Source organism: Thalia democratica, chromosome 4, assembly GCF_965202585.1.
Source record: "Thalia democratica chromosome 4, ktThaDemo2.hap1.1, whole genome shotgun sequence".
In the NCBI taxonomy this organism is placed as follows: Eukaryota; Metazoa; Chordata; class Thaliacea; order Salpida; family Salpidae; genus Thalia; species Thalia democratica.
Genome location: NC_139168.1, coordinates 42,115,917 through 42,129,929, shown reverse-complemented (window position 1 = coordinate 42,129,929; position 14,013 = coordinate 42,115,917). Strand labels below are relative to the sequence as shown.

At 25.2% G+C, this 14,013-nt stretch overlaps 1 protein-coding gene across 1 annotated transcript; it reads left to right on the top strand.

Moving 5' to 3' along the window:
* The first annotated feature begins 543 nt into the window (after positions 1-543).
* LOC145834838 (uncharacterized) lies at positions 544-12,872 on the top strand. The gene is made up of 5 exons (XM_082942352.1): positions 544-1,069; positions 6,642-6,696; positions 7,998-8,065; positions 9,097-9,239; positions 12,357-12,872. Exons 1-5 carry the CDS (start codon positions 573-575, stop codon positions 12,557-12,559), a joined length of 966 nt encoding a protein of 321 aa, XP_082798478.1. The 5' UTR covers positions 544-572; the 3' UTR covers positions 12,560-12,872.
* Positions 12,873-14,013: the final 1,141 nt, after the last annotated feature.

Below are 14,013 nucleotides of genomic sequence, written 5' to 3'. Positions count from 1 at the left end.
AGTTATTAAAAATTACTATACTCTAAAAACTGTTTCAGCCATTTCTAAAAAAATATTTAAAATTTGCAAAATAAAAAAAAACTGTTTGTAAGTAATAATTAAACCTACAAGAGCATTTTTTCTGTTTTTCAAGTATATATTACTATTTGAATTGTGGCCCTTTAAATATGTTTTATAGATTTGAATTTTACGAGTTTGAATAGTCTTGCACCCATATTTATTTATTAAATTTTGTTAAACAAAAGTGAAAAATATCAGTAAAACAAAAAGCTTGAATGATATTATGTTTGAGTATAAAAAAATTTAGAAATGTTTTTGCTAATCATGTTAAACTTCATTAAAGTTAGAAATACAGAAAAAATTATAACTTAAATAAATAAAATGTCTAATAGTAAATAATGATAAACCTTAAACTATGTTAAATAAGATCAGGCTGTCTAAATTTCAATCTAAAAGCTGAGTTAAGTTAACAAAAGTATAGTTATTTTTTGATTTATTATATAGTTAAATTTTAAACATTTCAAAATTATATTTTTTAGGTAATTAGTATAGATATAAATAAAACAAGAATCATGAAAATTAATTCTACTAATTCTTTGTTTAAAGCAGAACCTGGTAAAGTACTGACTAAAACAAAATTGACTGAAAGCTTTGGGTCTCAACTAGTAACTAAATCAGTTATTGATGGCTTAAATACCTTTCAGCAAATTAGTATTTTTGCTGATAATCTTGTTTTAAAATGTTTAAACAATGCTTTAAAAATTACAGACATCAGCATTCATTCATATGCTTGGGATTTAGCATCTTTAATTTTGTCTTTCAATAAAAGTTGCAAAAACTCTTCAGAAGACACTTACATACATGATTACAGTGAAAAACTTTCGTCTAAAATTTTAAAATCAGTTCTTAACCCAACACAGTCTTCAAAAATTGATGAATTTGCAGATCAGTTGTCTTCTTGTGTTTGTGATTTAGCTTTAAAAAATGCAAACAAGAATAAGAAAAAATGCTCTGATGAAAAATTTTCAGTCAAATTATTAAGAAGATGCTTTGGTGAAAATAATGAAAGGTTTGTTTTATACATTTTTTTATGAAACTGTTTATTTACAAAGTAAGATTGACATATTGTAACATGAAAAAGTAAAATGTACAAAATTTATAGAACTTTTTATTTATGCTTAAATTTCAAAAGTACACTATACCAAAATATGTTAAGTGTCTTTAAAGTTTACTGAAAAAGTTTAGTGTTGTTGTCTCGTTACAGAGATGTTAAAGGGGGGTAATAGGGATTAGTAAAGTAGATTAGTACAACAATCAAAACAACACTTATATTTTATTTACATAAACTAAACAACACAAAGATACAATTACATCACTCTATACGAAACCAAAGTTAAACACACAAGAAAACATTAGTTCTTAAATCTAACGTGCTTAAAATGCATCTTAACTTAAAGCACACTTGCCGAATGCTCTGCCGAAACTGCTACTGCAAGTAAATGCAAGTCAAATTCCGTTTTATAAGCACTAAAACAAATGTAACTCCTAACAATAAAAAATCTTTGTTTTTTCAAAACTGGAAGCACGTCACGAAATCTGCGTAAAACAGTTTACAACATCCGCTTTTAAATAAATTTGGAAAAGCTTGTTTTGAGAATAACTTAAAATGTTTTGGAAAAGCTTTTATTGTTACAAAAAAAAACATATTTATTCACGAGCTTTAAAATATTAAAATGAAATGTTAGTTTCATTACATTACTTATTTTATTTTTATTAAATTAGTATTAAAAGCCTGGTTTTAAATAATTTAAATCCTTAAAATCCTACTTAACTTGAAACTTTTTTAACAGTATCAAAAGTCCGGTTTAAAAAAAAGTAAGAAAAAGAAACTGTATTTCTTATTATCTCAAAAATTACACAATTTACAAAAACTTAGATAAAACACAACATAAAGACAAAGTAAGTAACAATGATAGTCATTTAGTTGTCTTCCGGCTTGTTGTCCTCGGGCTTGTTGATCCTCGGGGTTCTTCTCTGGTGGTTAATAGAGGCTATGGAACATCAATTGGATCATTGACAACATCTTGTTTCTTTTAGAAAACATTTGACTTTCTGTCTTCTAGCTGGTTTGTTGAATCAGCAAAACACCACATCGATTGGCTTTGGAAATAATGACATCAGGAATTTTTGATTGTGACGTCATAATATAAACACAAAATCTTCATTCTTTCTTTTGTCTATTGTCGTACTTATAAACAAAAAAACTTTAAAGTTTCATGCAGTAGCAAGGTGTTAGGTGTGCTTAAGCTGTGCTAAACGACAAACAATTATTTGTTTCAAACAACGTTCATAAAGATACCAACGCAACAATTTGTTTAAGAAGCAACGACTGCTAAATTTAAGGGGAGTTTATTTATTTTTGATTTCTTTCAAAGGAAAAATTTTAACACAACTTTATACTTGAACTTGAAACGAGTAATAAAATGTGGCAAACGACTGCCTTTTTACGACTAAGAAAGATGAAAACTCATTCAAACATATTTTTAAACTTCATAAACATTCGGATTTAAAACAAATACAATCTATACTTTAGTACAATCAATCAGCAGATCAAAACAATAAACTAGTAGTAGTAAACAAATAGACAAATTTGTTTTATCAGCTAAAACTCAGACTTAATTAAGAACAACTATTCTGCTGTTGTAATTCTAAATTTTAATGCGGTTCTTACTTTACATTTCTATGCTTAGAAAAATATAATAACTGCGCTCTCTTGGCAACTTATAAAATGCAATTTTGCACTAAAATACTGCGTCCCCTGACAACTTATGTAAATTGCAACATCTTCAAAGAACATTGTGCACTAGAGTAAAAAGACTGTGCTTTTTATAATCGAAATACTGCGCCCCCATACGACTTATGTTAGTTGTAACTTATATTGTGCCCTTAGCTAAAAATATTAAGCTTTTTAGGATCGAAATACTGCGCCCCCATGCGACTTATGTTAGTTGCAACATATATTGTGCACTACGAAGAAGAAATATTATGCTCGTTAGCAATTAAAATGTGCACCTAAGCACTAAAAAAGCATAAATAGAAGTATACATAGAAATAACCGCAAAAATTATATAGTACTTCCAGCAAAAAATCCTTGACATCAAGCTTCTCTTTTAACAAAACTAAATAAACCACTACCACACACTTGTATTATATTTGTAGACTTGCTGTTTCAAAGTAGAAAGTTATTCACACAATTTTTCTTACTCAAATCATAGTGAAATGTCGCAAAGTAAAGTATTATTGCAAATTATACTGTCAAAATTTTAAACTCGTTAAAAAGTTGTTTAGTAATAAACTAAAGTTTTTTTTCGCTGCGTTTTTTAATTGATAAGGCACCTAATTCCTTAAAGAAGATTCCTAAAATACATGCCACACATGGTCTCCAATGTCTCGTTACAGATTTTATTAAGGGGGGTAACAGGGATTAGTAAAGTAGATTAGTACAACAATCAAAACAACACTTATATTTTATTTACATAAACTAAACAACACAAAGATACAATTACATCACTCTATACGAAACCAAAGTTAAACACACAAGAAAACATTAGTTCTTAAATCTAACGTGCTTAAAATGCATCTTAACTTAAAGCACACTTGCCAAATGCTCTGCCGAAACTGCTACTGCTACTGCAAGTAAATGCAAGTCAAATTCCGTTTTATAAGCACTAAAACAAATGTGACTCCTAACAATAAAAAATCTTTGTTTTTTCAAAACTGGAAGCACGTCACGAAATCTGCGTAAAACAGTTTACAACATCCGCTTTTAAATAAATTTGGAAAAGCTTGTTTTGAGAATAACTTAAAATGTTTTGGAAAAGCTTTTATTGTTACAAAAAAAAACATATTTATTCACGAGCTTTAAAATATTAAAATGAAATGTTAGTTTTATTACATTGTGGTTGACTTAAATGGTTTTTGTAGATTATTGGTTCTATTTAAAAAAAAATGTACTAAAGTTTATACTTATGATTATTTAATCCATCTACTTACCCATCTATAACAAAAAATAAAATTTATGTATTTTCATGCTATTAAAACTTTGTATACTATCACTGCAAAGAAACAAATTTTTTCATTTATAAACTTTAACTATATTTTAAGAAATGCTTTTATATTAACTATGATTTTTCAAATAAAAAAACTTATAAGATAGTTTAATGATACCTTCTGAAAACTTCTGAAACTAATAATGAAAAAAGTTTTGTAGGGTCTCAACCTAAAAAACATTAGTTTTTTTAGTATTTCATCTTTTTAAATTTTAATATTTATTAAAAAAAAATTGGTGAGCTTTAAATAAACGACAAAATATATTAAGATTTTAACAAATATATTTAAATGTGTAAAATCATTTTTTAGAATAAGATTAAGGCCATAGGGGGGACCAACATTTTTTTTTTTACAAAAATTAATTTTGGCTTTTTATGAAAGCTTTAAATACAAACTACAAGCCAGCCTGTTTTTATAGAATTCAAAAATATCATTTAACTTTTGAGACATAGTAACTTTAATACAAAATTTCTGATACAAATGTATGAACCGCAAATTTTTCAGGGTCAATTTTCTTAAAAATTTAAAAATTCACTAAAAATCTATCTCCTCCTTCATTTTTCAAGCAATCTTCTTCAAATTTTTAGGAAATTTTCCTTATATTAAAAGGAAAAAACGTTACTTTAGAATTTTAATAATGTAAAAAAATAAAAAATAAATTTCACAAAAATTAAAAAAAAACTTTTTTACAATTTTGTTTTTAAATTCCAAAGTAACGTTTTTTGTTATTGTATAAAAATTAGACTGTGAAAGTTTGAAGAAGATTGCTTGAAAAATGTAGGAGGAGATATATTTTAGATAAAGTGGTCTTTTTTTGCTGTTTTAGTTTTCCCTTTCCATAGGGAACCTATTATGCGGCCTGACTTTGACTAGTCATATCTCAAAAAATAATTTGAACTTTTTAAAACGATAAAAAGCATCTTCAAGCTTAGAAAAACTCTATAAAATAAGATCAACTTGTAAAAAACATAGTTTACCCCCCTATGGCCTTAATGTAAAGTTGTATTATTATACTATTAAAAACTTTTTATACTATTTAAACAGTTTTTATCATTAACTATTTGTATCTTTTTCATATTTAACAGGGTTGCCACAAGGTCAGGAAAAGTCAGGAAATCAGGAAAAACTAAGAAAAATGACAAAAGTCAGGAAAATTCAGGAAAAAATTGGGGTTTTTTGAAAAAATGTCAGGAAAAGTCATGAAATTTGACAAAATTAAAAAGATTTTGTCAGTTTAAATTTACAAAAATCCTTAATTTACAAAGCCTTCAAATGATAAAAAAATTAATTAAAAATCCTTTAAAGTCAGAAAAAAATTGCAAAAATTTCCTAGAAATTTACAAAATTATTTAATTTCCAATTCCTTCATCTGGTATATATTAATAAAATATCCTTTATAAAACTGCAAAATTTTCTATTAACATATTGAACAACTATTGTACTTGAACAATCAGTTTTTGTAAGCTTTTTAGTATTGATGATCTGTAGCAAGGACACTTCCATAGTGAAACTGTCATATATATACAAAAGTTTATCTAGCATAGTTTTAGAATCAAAGTTTTTTTGTTTAAGTAAATAATTGAGTTATTTATAATTAAGCAGTTAGTTTAGTATTTTATGTGACAAGTTGATGTGTATACTTTACCTCTATATATTTTTTAAAGTTGTTTAAATTTATAAAATAAGTTATAAGAGAGGTATATGTCATGATTAAGTTTACTTAATTGTATTTTTGTAGAAAAATTTAAGTTTTTTAAATAGATAATATTAGATTTATTTGTTACAAATTTTATACTAAATGGTAAGAGGAAATATGTTATGCAATAGATATATAGTTTACTTTTTTATGTATTTTATTTTTTTCTTATTTTAATTGTAAGTGTTCGTTATTGTTTTAGGATTTTAGTTGTGAAAGTTCTTATTTAAGGTTTTATTTGTAAAAGTTCCTTATAAATGCTAAAAAAATTGTGCCTTTTTTTAGAAAAGCTGTGTTTATAAGGTAATAATAATACAAGTATTTTGCTGATAGAGCTGTTTATTGCAAATACATCAATCACATACAAGATGGTTCAAGTGATGTAATGAAAGTTATATGATTGAATCCAGTAAAAAAACTGTTTTTTTAATTGTATCAAAATTATATTGAAAGCTTTATATAGTTTCAAGTGTTAGATTATGTATTTTAGAACAAATTTAAATTAAGAGTTTGATTTAAAAAAGTCAGGAAAATTTTAGTAAAATGTCAGGAAAAGTCAGGAAATTTTTTTCACCTTGATCTGTGGCAACCTTGACTTAATATACTTAAGATTAAATTTATGTTGTATGGTTTATTGTTTCTAACAAAGATGGAGTACTCTTCTTTAGAAACTTAGTCAAACAAAAAACAATAATATCACTTAGTTACTGTAATTTGTATACTATTTTAGTTTATATAAGTTAGTCATCCATCTAACTACTGACAAACAAAACTTCAGGAAAAAAACTTAAGTATAACTGTTTTATATAATTTAACTTTTTTCATGGATTTACAGAAATATAGTACCAAGGAGTAAAGTCAGTTCAACCAATTCTTGCTTTCAGAGCAATGTTAGTCTGTCTCTTTTGTATTTTTTAAAATATATGAATAAAGTATTTAATTTTTTTGAATATTTATGAATTAATACATATTTACCTGCGTAATCTTAAACATATTATTTAGCAGCATTTTTATCTTTTTTGTACTATAAATTTAGTAGCAATAAAATAAAACAACATTTTTAAAATATACAGGGTGGCCACTAAACCTGGAAAAATCTGGTATTTGACAGTTTAGTCTAAAAAACCTGGCATTTTAAATAATTTTAATATGTTAAGTAGTAAAATTTTGCTTTGAAACGAAAAATCTATTATAAAGGTAAATAATTTGTCATCATCAAATTTTTCTTTTTTTTTAAAAACATTTTAAAGTAGCTTCTCAGTATCTTTTCAATGTTGTTATACTATTTAAGACAGTTTTTTACCTTAAATTTTTATGAAAGTTTGTAATTTTAACCTGAAAATAGACCCAAAAGTGTGCCTGGAAGAAACTTCTTAATTTTGAAAGTTTAGACATCATATTTACACTATTCCCACCCAAGATTAATTCCCACCCACACAATATTAACCCTCGCACAATTCTCAATTTTTTTTAATTTTTTACTATAACTGTAACCCCTAACCCATACCCTCGCTCGGTTAGGGTTTCTTGGATATGATAGGATGGGAATTGGCGGATAAGAGTTGTGTGCTGATGGGAAATGAACTGAGCGCTTCCACATATTGATTGTTAACTTCCAAAACTTTTCTCAAACTCTTAAGTAAAAAAATAAATTTTATCAAAGCTAATCTATATTTGGTTGAGTTTTAAAATAAAAACCTATCCTCTAAGCAACTACTAATAACATATTCTAAAAATTTTACGGTACATATAAAATAAATAATATTTTTGTGCTTTATAATGTATAATACTCATTAACTATTGTTGCGTCTAGTTTAATAGTTAATAAACGCTAAAGTTTAAATTAAATGTGTTTAAAAATAGCAAATTATAAGAACAGTTATTTAAAACAACAAAATGTTTCTGTAAAAAATTACAAAGATAAATAAAAGCAAGCATTTAAAACAAATTCCAACTTGTTAAAAAAAAGTTAGCATTAACAATTTTCAACGTTATATTTCTTCAATTCAAAATACACCAAATTAAAAAGACCGAAAGTATTTTTTTATACTCAGCTAAAGCGTAAAAACACTTAAAAAAATTAGCTGATCTAACTATATACTTTGAAATTTCCTAACTTAATCTATCTTAGACTTAAAAAGTTCAAACTGATATTTACTGCTATTCTTTTTACAAATGTATTAACCTTTAGAGACGAAATTCAGAACATAGCAATTCATCTTCAGAAACTTGTGTGAGCTCTAATTGCAGTTTTTTGACGTTAGTTTTTTTCTTTCCAATGATTTTGAAATGAAATAACTATGCAAAATTGTTTTCTTAATCTACAGTTTAATTTTTTACTTAAAATTGTTTTATTTTATGTTTAATCCTTAATTTTTTCTATATTTTATTTTTTGTTTATACATTGTAAAAAGGAACAAAAAGTTTCATTGTACCCATTGTAGTACACACTTTGTAGTTGAATACCAATTTATTGTAGACATTTTTAAACAAACTTTCTTATTTTAAGTTGCTTGAATTGCTTATAATCTCGAATAGTTTTTTTAGACTCTTGAATTATTCTAAGATTAAAAATAATATTTTAGTGAAAGGTAAAAATGTTTTATTAATATTTCTTTACAGAAAAAATTCTATTTAACTTAATTTAAAAAAGGTTTCTGTATTATAAAAGTTTTTAAACATTTAAGTTTAAATATTAGTTGATAATTATCAAGTACGATATTTTAACAAGTATAAAATTTTTTTTTACTTAATTTGTTTCAACAACGGTAAATACCGTTAAGTTTTTATCATTTTTATCAATTAAGTTGCTTTTTTTGCATCTTTCGTAAAACAGATTATGTTTTATTAACTTACGGAAGAGCTATACACTTTTTTGGAAGGTTTATGCATGATAGTATTAGTATTACTTAAAGGTTTTGTTTTAAAAATAAGTGAATAGTTTAATGTATTTTCTGAGTAAACAAAATGAGGTTGTAAGTGATTTATCAAAGTATTATAAATACTTCAATAAATGTAAGTCGTTGTAAATTGTTTTTATAAAGATAGAAATGAACTGAAGGAGATTTTTGATTTGCGCTTATTCAAATCTGTTTTGGTTTTAACTAGTTCAAATATGAGTAATATCACAAATTTTTTGAAAATGATCAGTTTAGCATCTGTTAAAGGGAAGTGTGTGTTGATTTGCCGATTTGAAAACTTCTTGCAACTACCGGTAGATGTATAGTATAAATAATTGTATCAGCTATTACTTGTTTAATATCTAATATGTATTACACAATATTTAATAGATTTAGTGATGCAGCTACGCCTGTATCACAATGTAACGACCAGTTTATGAGGGGATTGTATAGTTTTGCGGATCAACTTCTACACTCATTATCTGGTTTGGAGTGCCAGTCTGTTGCATCTACTGTCAGTTCAATTGAGTCTCGTAAGTTTATAAAGTTTATATTTAGATAAATAATAATGTTAGTGCAAACTTTGTAATTTTATTTGCTACCAGGTTTTGATAGCAGAAAAAAAATACGACCTTGCTTGTCAAGTATGATAAAATAATAAACTGCATTTAACAATGTTGTTTATCTATAATGTTATTTAAAAACATATTACTGCATGAAAATCTAAACAAAAAACTAAAATGTTGCATATTTAAAAAAATACAAGCTTAAAAGAGTATAATTGGGTAAAATTAGTATTAATTTTAAAACAAATTGAATTAGATTAGTGTAATGAGTCAAAATTTAAATAGAGTTAAGAACTATCTAAAAAAAATCTCTAAAATTTATCTAAATAATTAAAAAATAACTAAAATTAAAAACTATCTAAATATTGTAATGTAAACTAAGTAATAACAAAAGCATTAACAAAACTCAAAAATCGATGATAAAATCAAAACCTGTTTTGTATAAATTAATGTAACAGTCAAAGTTTATTTAGAATTAAGAATTATCTAAAACACTTATATTTTTTTAAATTTATCTAAATTGAATTGTATCTGAAAGTTTGAATTTAAACCAAGTAAAAACAAAACTCTATGAAAAAGCCAAAACCTTTTTACTAGTATTGTATGCTTATTTAAGTCTTATCTGCTTTCCAATTTACTAATAAAAATTTGTTTCTGTGTCTGCATATATAAAGTTTAAAGTTACAAAATTTTGTAATGAAGTTTTCAAAAATATAATAAGCAAGTATTAAAATTTTGTAGTCTACTGTTATAAAAAAGTTACCATTTACAAAAAATTTAAATTTTAGGTATTTATGAAGCTTGAATAAAATTTGACACTCTGCAACGATACTTTAGTTTTAAGTTTAAATTTTAATTATTTTCTTTTTTGTACCTAAAGTAAAATACTTCCTAAAATATCTTAAAAAGTAAACAGTAACTTTATGCAGTATTAATAGTAGCTAAAAATGTAAAAATAAGTTTTCATAAACCATCAAGATTCGGCCGGACCATAATTTGAAAACACTATCCGGGTTCAGCCGGATCCGAAATTTGTGGATTTGGTAGATCATTGAACTTTTTATACCTAAGTTATTATTTTGTAGGTTATAAAACACGAGTATAAAATAGGGTTGCTATAAAACCTGGAAAAGCCTGGAGTTTTAAACAGTTTTTACATTATAAGTAGTAAAATTTCGATTTGACCTAAAAAATATATTGTATAGATAGTTTTTTTTGTCATCATCAAAAGTTTTTTTATTAAAAAATGCATTTAAGGTTTCTGATATCTTTTCAATGTTTTTATACTATTTAAGACATTTTTTAACTTCAACTTAATTTTAAACTAAAAATAGACCCTAAAACGTGTAATTTTAAACACCTGGAAGAAATTTTTAAAACCTGGAGAAAATTTGCCAAAAACATTTGGTAACCCTGATATAAGTCTTTAGCGTCTTATTAGTTGAAAAAAATCATTTTGATCATTGTATCCTACAGTTTGAAAACTTTGCAAAATTACGATAATGTCTTTAATAGAAGTATGCATATATTATATGAAAACAAACTTCACTAACAGCTTCATATAAATAGGAAAGAAAGAAGGTATAAAACTAAACAGTATATAAATTTTATAAAAACAAATTATACAGTAATCTTCCTTTATTCTACCAACATTTGTTTCTGTGTGTCAACGAATCAACACACTTCAACTGGGTTCTGTAAAAAAATAATTACTGTAATGAAAGAGTAGAAGCATAGAATAAAGTAGGTGTATACATGTTTTCATTAAAATAAGATATTTTCTATTATTCTATGCTTCTACTCTCTCATTACAGTAATTATTTTTTTACAGAACCCAGTTGAAGTGTGTTGATTCGTTGACACACAGAAACATATGTTGGTAGAATAAAGGAAGATTACTGTATAATTTGTTTTTATTTATATTCCAGTGAAGTTACCTCACTAGGATCTTTTGTTAACAAACGATTTAAACTATATTTTGAACAGTTATATAAATTTTATTAATTTTTAATTGTAAAAGTTAAATACTAAGTCTAGTTAATTTTTTTTTTATTACAATTGGAATTCCTATTCCTTTTTAGACCTTTACTACAGTTGATATTATATTTATACTTAATGACGTTCAATATTATTTGCAATTGCTGTTTGTTTTATAAATTTAAAAAAACTTGCAAAAATAAATCTTCTAATTCTTTTGTTTAACAGTAAAATTTTGATCTTATGGTGAACATAAAATATTTTAACTTTGTTTGTGATTCTTCTTCTATTTTAGCGTTTATACAAATCGATATTTTATTTCTTCTACTAAATACAAATAACAAAAGTACAAGTTTATCGACAGTGTGTCTTGAATGCATATCAAAATAGCTAAGTTAAGATCTGTGTATATGTAGCTTGTTTTTTTTTTCTGTTTAGCAAGACGTTTGTTTTTTGTTCGTTTTTAAATTAAGTTATTCAAACAAAACCAATAAAAAGTAATATAATACATATTTATTATTTGAAAGCTTGTATACTATTTACATTGCAATTAACTTTAATCTTTAGGATTCTAATTATAAAAATATCATTATCCGGATCCGGCTGGATTTCATTTTGAAAATAATATTCAGATTCGGATCTGACCGGACCAAAATTTTTGGATTTGGTATATCACTACAAGTTAAGCTAACTTTTAAAGTATAGGATTAATTTTATGATTTTTTTTTGTCTTAAACGCTTTGTTATTGCTGAATATTTTCAAACTGTTATTTTATAATGTTGATTCTGTAGGACTTGTCTATTTAGACAGCAGTTTTATTAGGCTTTAATCAAAATTTTACAATAAATAATGATTTGCTATAATTTAATTTTGTTATATAATTAAAGCGTGTAGCTGAGCTTAGACTAAACATAAGTTGTAATTAAGTAATTAAAAAAATTAAGTAAACATAGTTTTTTACACAAGCTTATTTATTTTTAAAGATATCGTGTATTAAAAAAAAAATGCTATAGTTCATTTAGTAGTATAAAAGTATTTGTAATTGGCTTTGTACATTTTCCAAGAAAGTTGCTCACAAGTTATAATAAGTTTACAAAAACAAACAGGAGTAATAGCTGCGAGGCGTCGCAACTGCAGATCGGATTCTTGTCCTGCAGTGCCAGATTACAAGGACTACATGGAACTTGTGAGCAGAAAATCCAACATAAAAAACAGAAGGACTTCTTGTTGCGCTCCTTGTTCCACCAATCAGCGACACGTATTTGCAAACCAGTTAGCAGTATCTATTCTCGACGAAGCAACTATATAGTGATGTTTGGTGCTAATCTTGCTATTGTTTTTAGTTATTTGTAGTATAAAAATCATTAAATTTAATCAAAAATCTAACAGCTATGCTTTTTACTTTTTTATACTATCTACTAAAATTTACTCAATTTAACTGATTTTTTACATACTTTTTTCAACCAAATGTTGATACTTTATTATCTGACATTTCCTTGTGAAAAATTGATTGTTGTATTTTAAAACGCTTAATCAAAACTGCTACTTAATAAATTACTGATTGCATTGTTTATTCACTTCTTTATAAACTTGTTTCAAATACATAAGTTTTTTAAAATTGAATAAATTTTAAAACTTTGTAAACGATTTTTTTTCTATGTAGCATAACCATATGTAATAAAAACTATTTAGATAATGTTAAAAGTTGTTATTTGTAATTTAAATGTTGAGAGTTTGTTAGTTATTAAGTTCACAGGTAACTAAAAAGGGGGTCAATCGGTCATTGACGTTTTTTGTGAATAATCAAATTTGTTGTACTTAGTTGGATAGAACACGATTAAATACTTTCGAAAATGGTTTTGTTTATTTTCTGATTCAGCTGTTTCTGAGTTTATGTAAAATTAGATCCAAGCATTGTTTGATGTTTTAAGCACAAAAATTACCCGAAACTTTATTTTGTTAAAATATGGTTTGTAAAAATACCTGGAGTACTTTAATACCTGAACAAGTTATTGTTAATACCAATTTTTTTTTTTAAATAGGTTTTAATTTTTTTTCTTTTTTTATCGATTTTTTTTTTCAAAAAAAAGTTTTTAAGCTTAGAATATTACTTGCAAGTCATTAAAAAAAAGTTTTTTGAAACATTATTTTCTTTTAACATAGCAGAAAAAAACAAAACAAGCTATAAAAACAAGAAATTCAGTTCTAATTAAACTTGTATAGTACTTGGTTAGATTTTATAGTAAGCAAAAAATCGATGGACTCTTAAAAGCCCACTGTGTCTTTTGAAGTTTTGCTTTTTTTTTTCATCTTACGTAATAGGTAGTTTTTACAGCTTTATAGAATTCAGAGTAAATTTCAAAATATAGAATTTAAAAAAGTTGGAGAGTTTGATAAGTTTCATGTAGGAGTAGAATTATGCGTAAAACAGCTATTTGGTGGAAAATCGTAAGTATTCAAATAACCTTTTTAAATATTGTAGGTTTGATTTTTGGAGAAACAGTTAGAGGTCTCGACTTCGAGAATTTAGAACAAATATACTTTTTATATTTTTAAAAATTAATTTGGCAATTTAATTTTTGCTTAAAGCTCTTCAGTAATATACTAAAAAAATCTAAGTCATGGTAATTGGGTTGATAGTTAGGCAACTAGCTAAAATATTGAGAAAAAACTAAACAAAAAAGCTAAGTAACTAAATTAGTAATAATTAAGAGTTACATTGGTATGTAATTATTTAATTTTAAAATCTATAACATTGGGCTA

Coding starts and splice junctions, on each gene's coding strand:
- LOC145834838 (XM_082942352.1), top strand. CDS start 573: ATGAAAATTAATTCTACTAATTCTTTGTTTAAAGCAGAACCTGGTAAA. Junction 6,697..7,997: donor ATTCTTGCTTTCAGAGCAAT/GTTAGTCTGTCT, acceptor ATTAACCTTTAG/AGACGAAATTCAGAACATAG. Junction 8,066..9,096: donor TCTAATTGCAGTTTTTTGAC/GTTAGTTTTTTT, acceptor AATATTTAATAG/ATTTAGTGATGCAGCTACGC.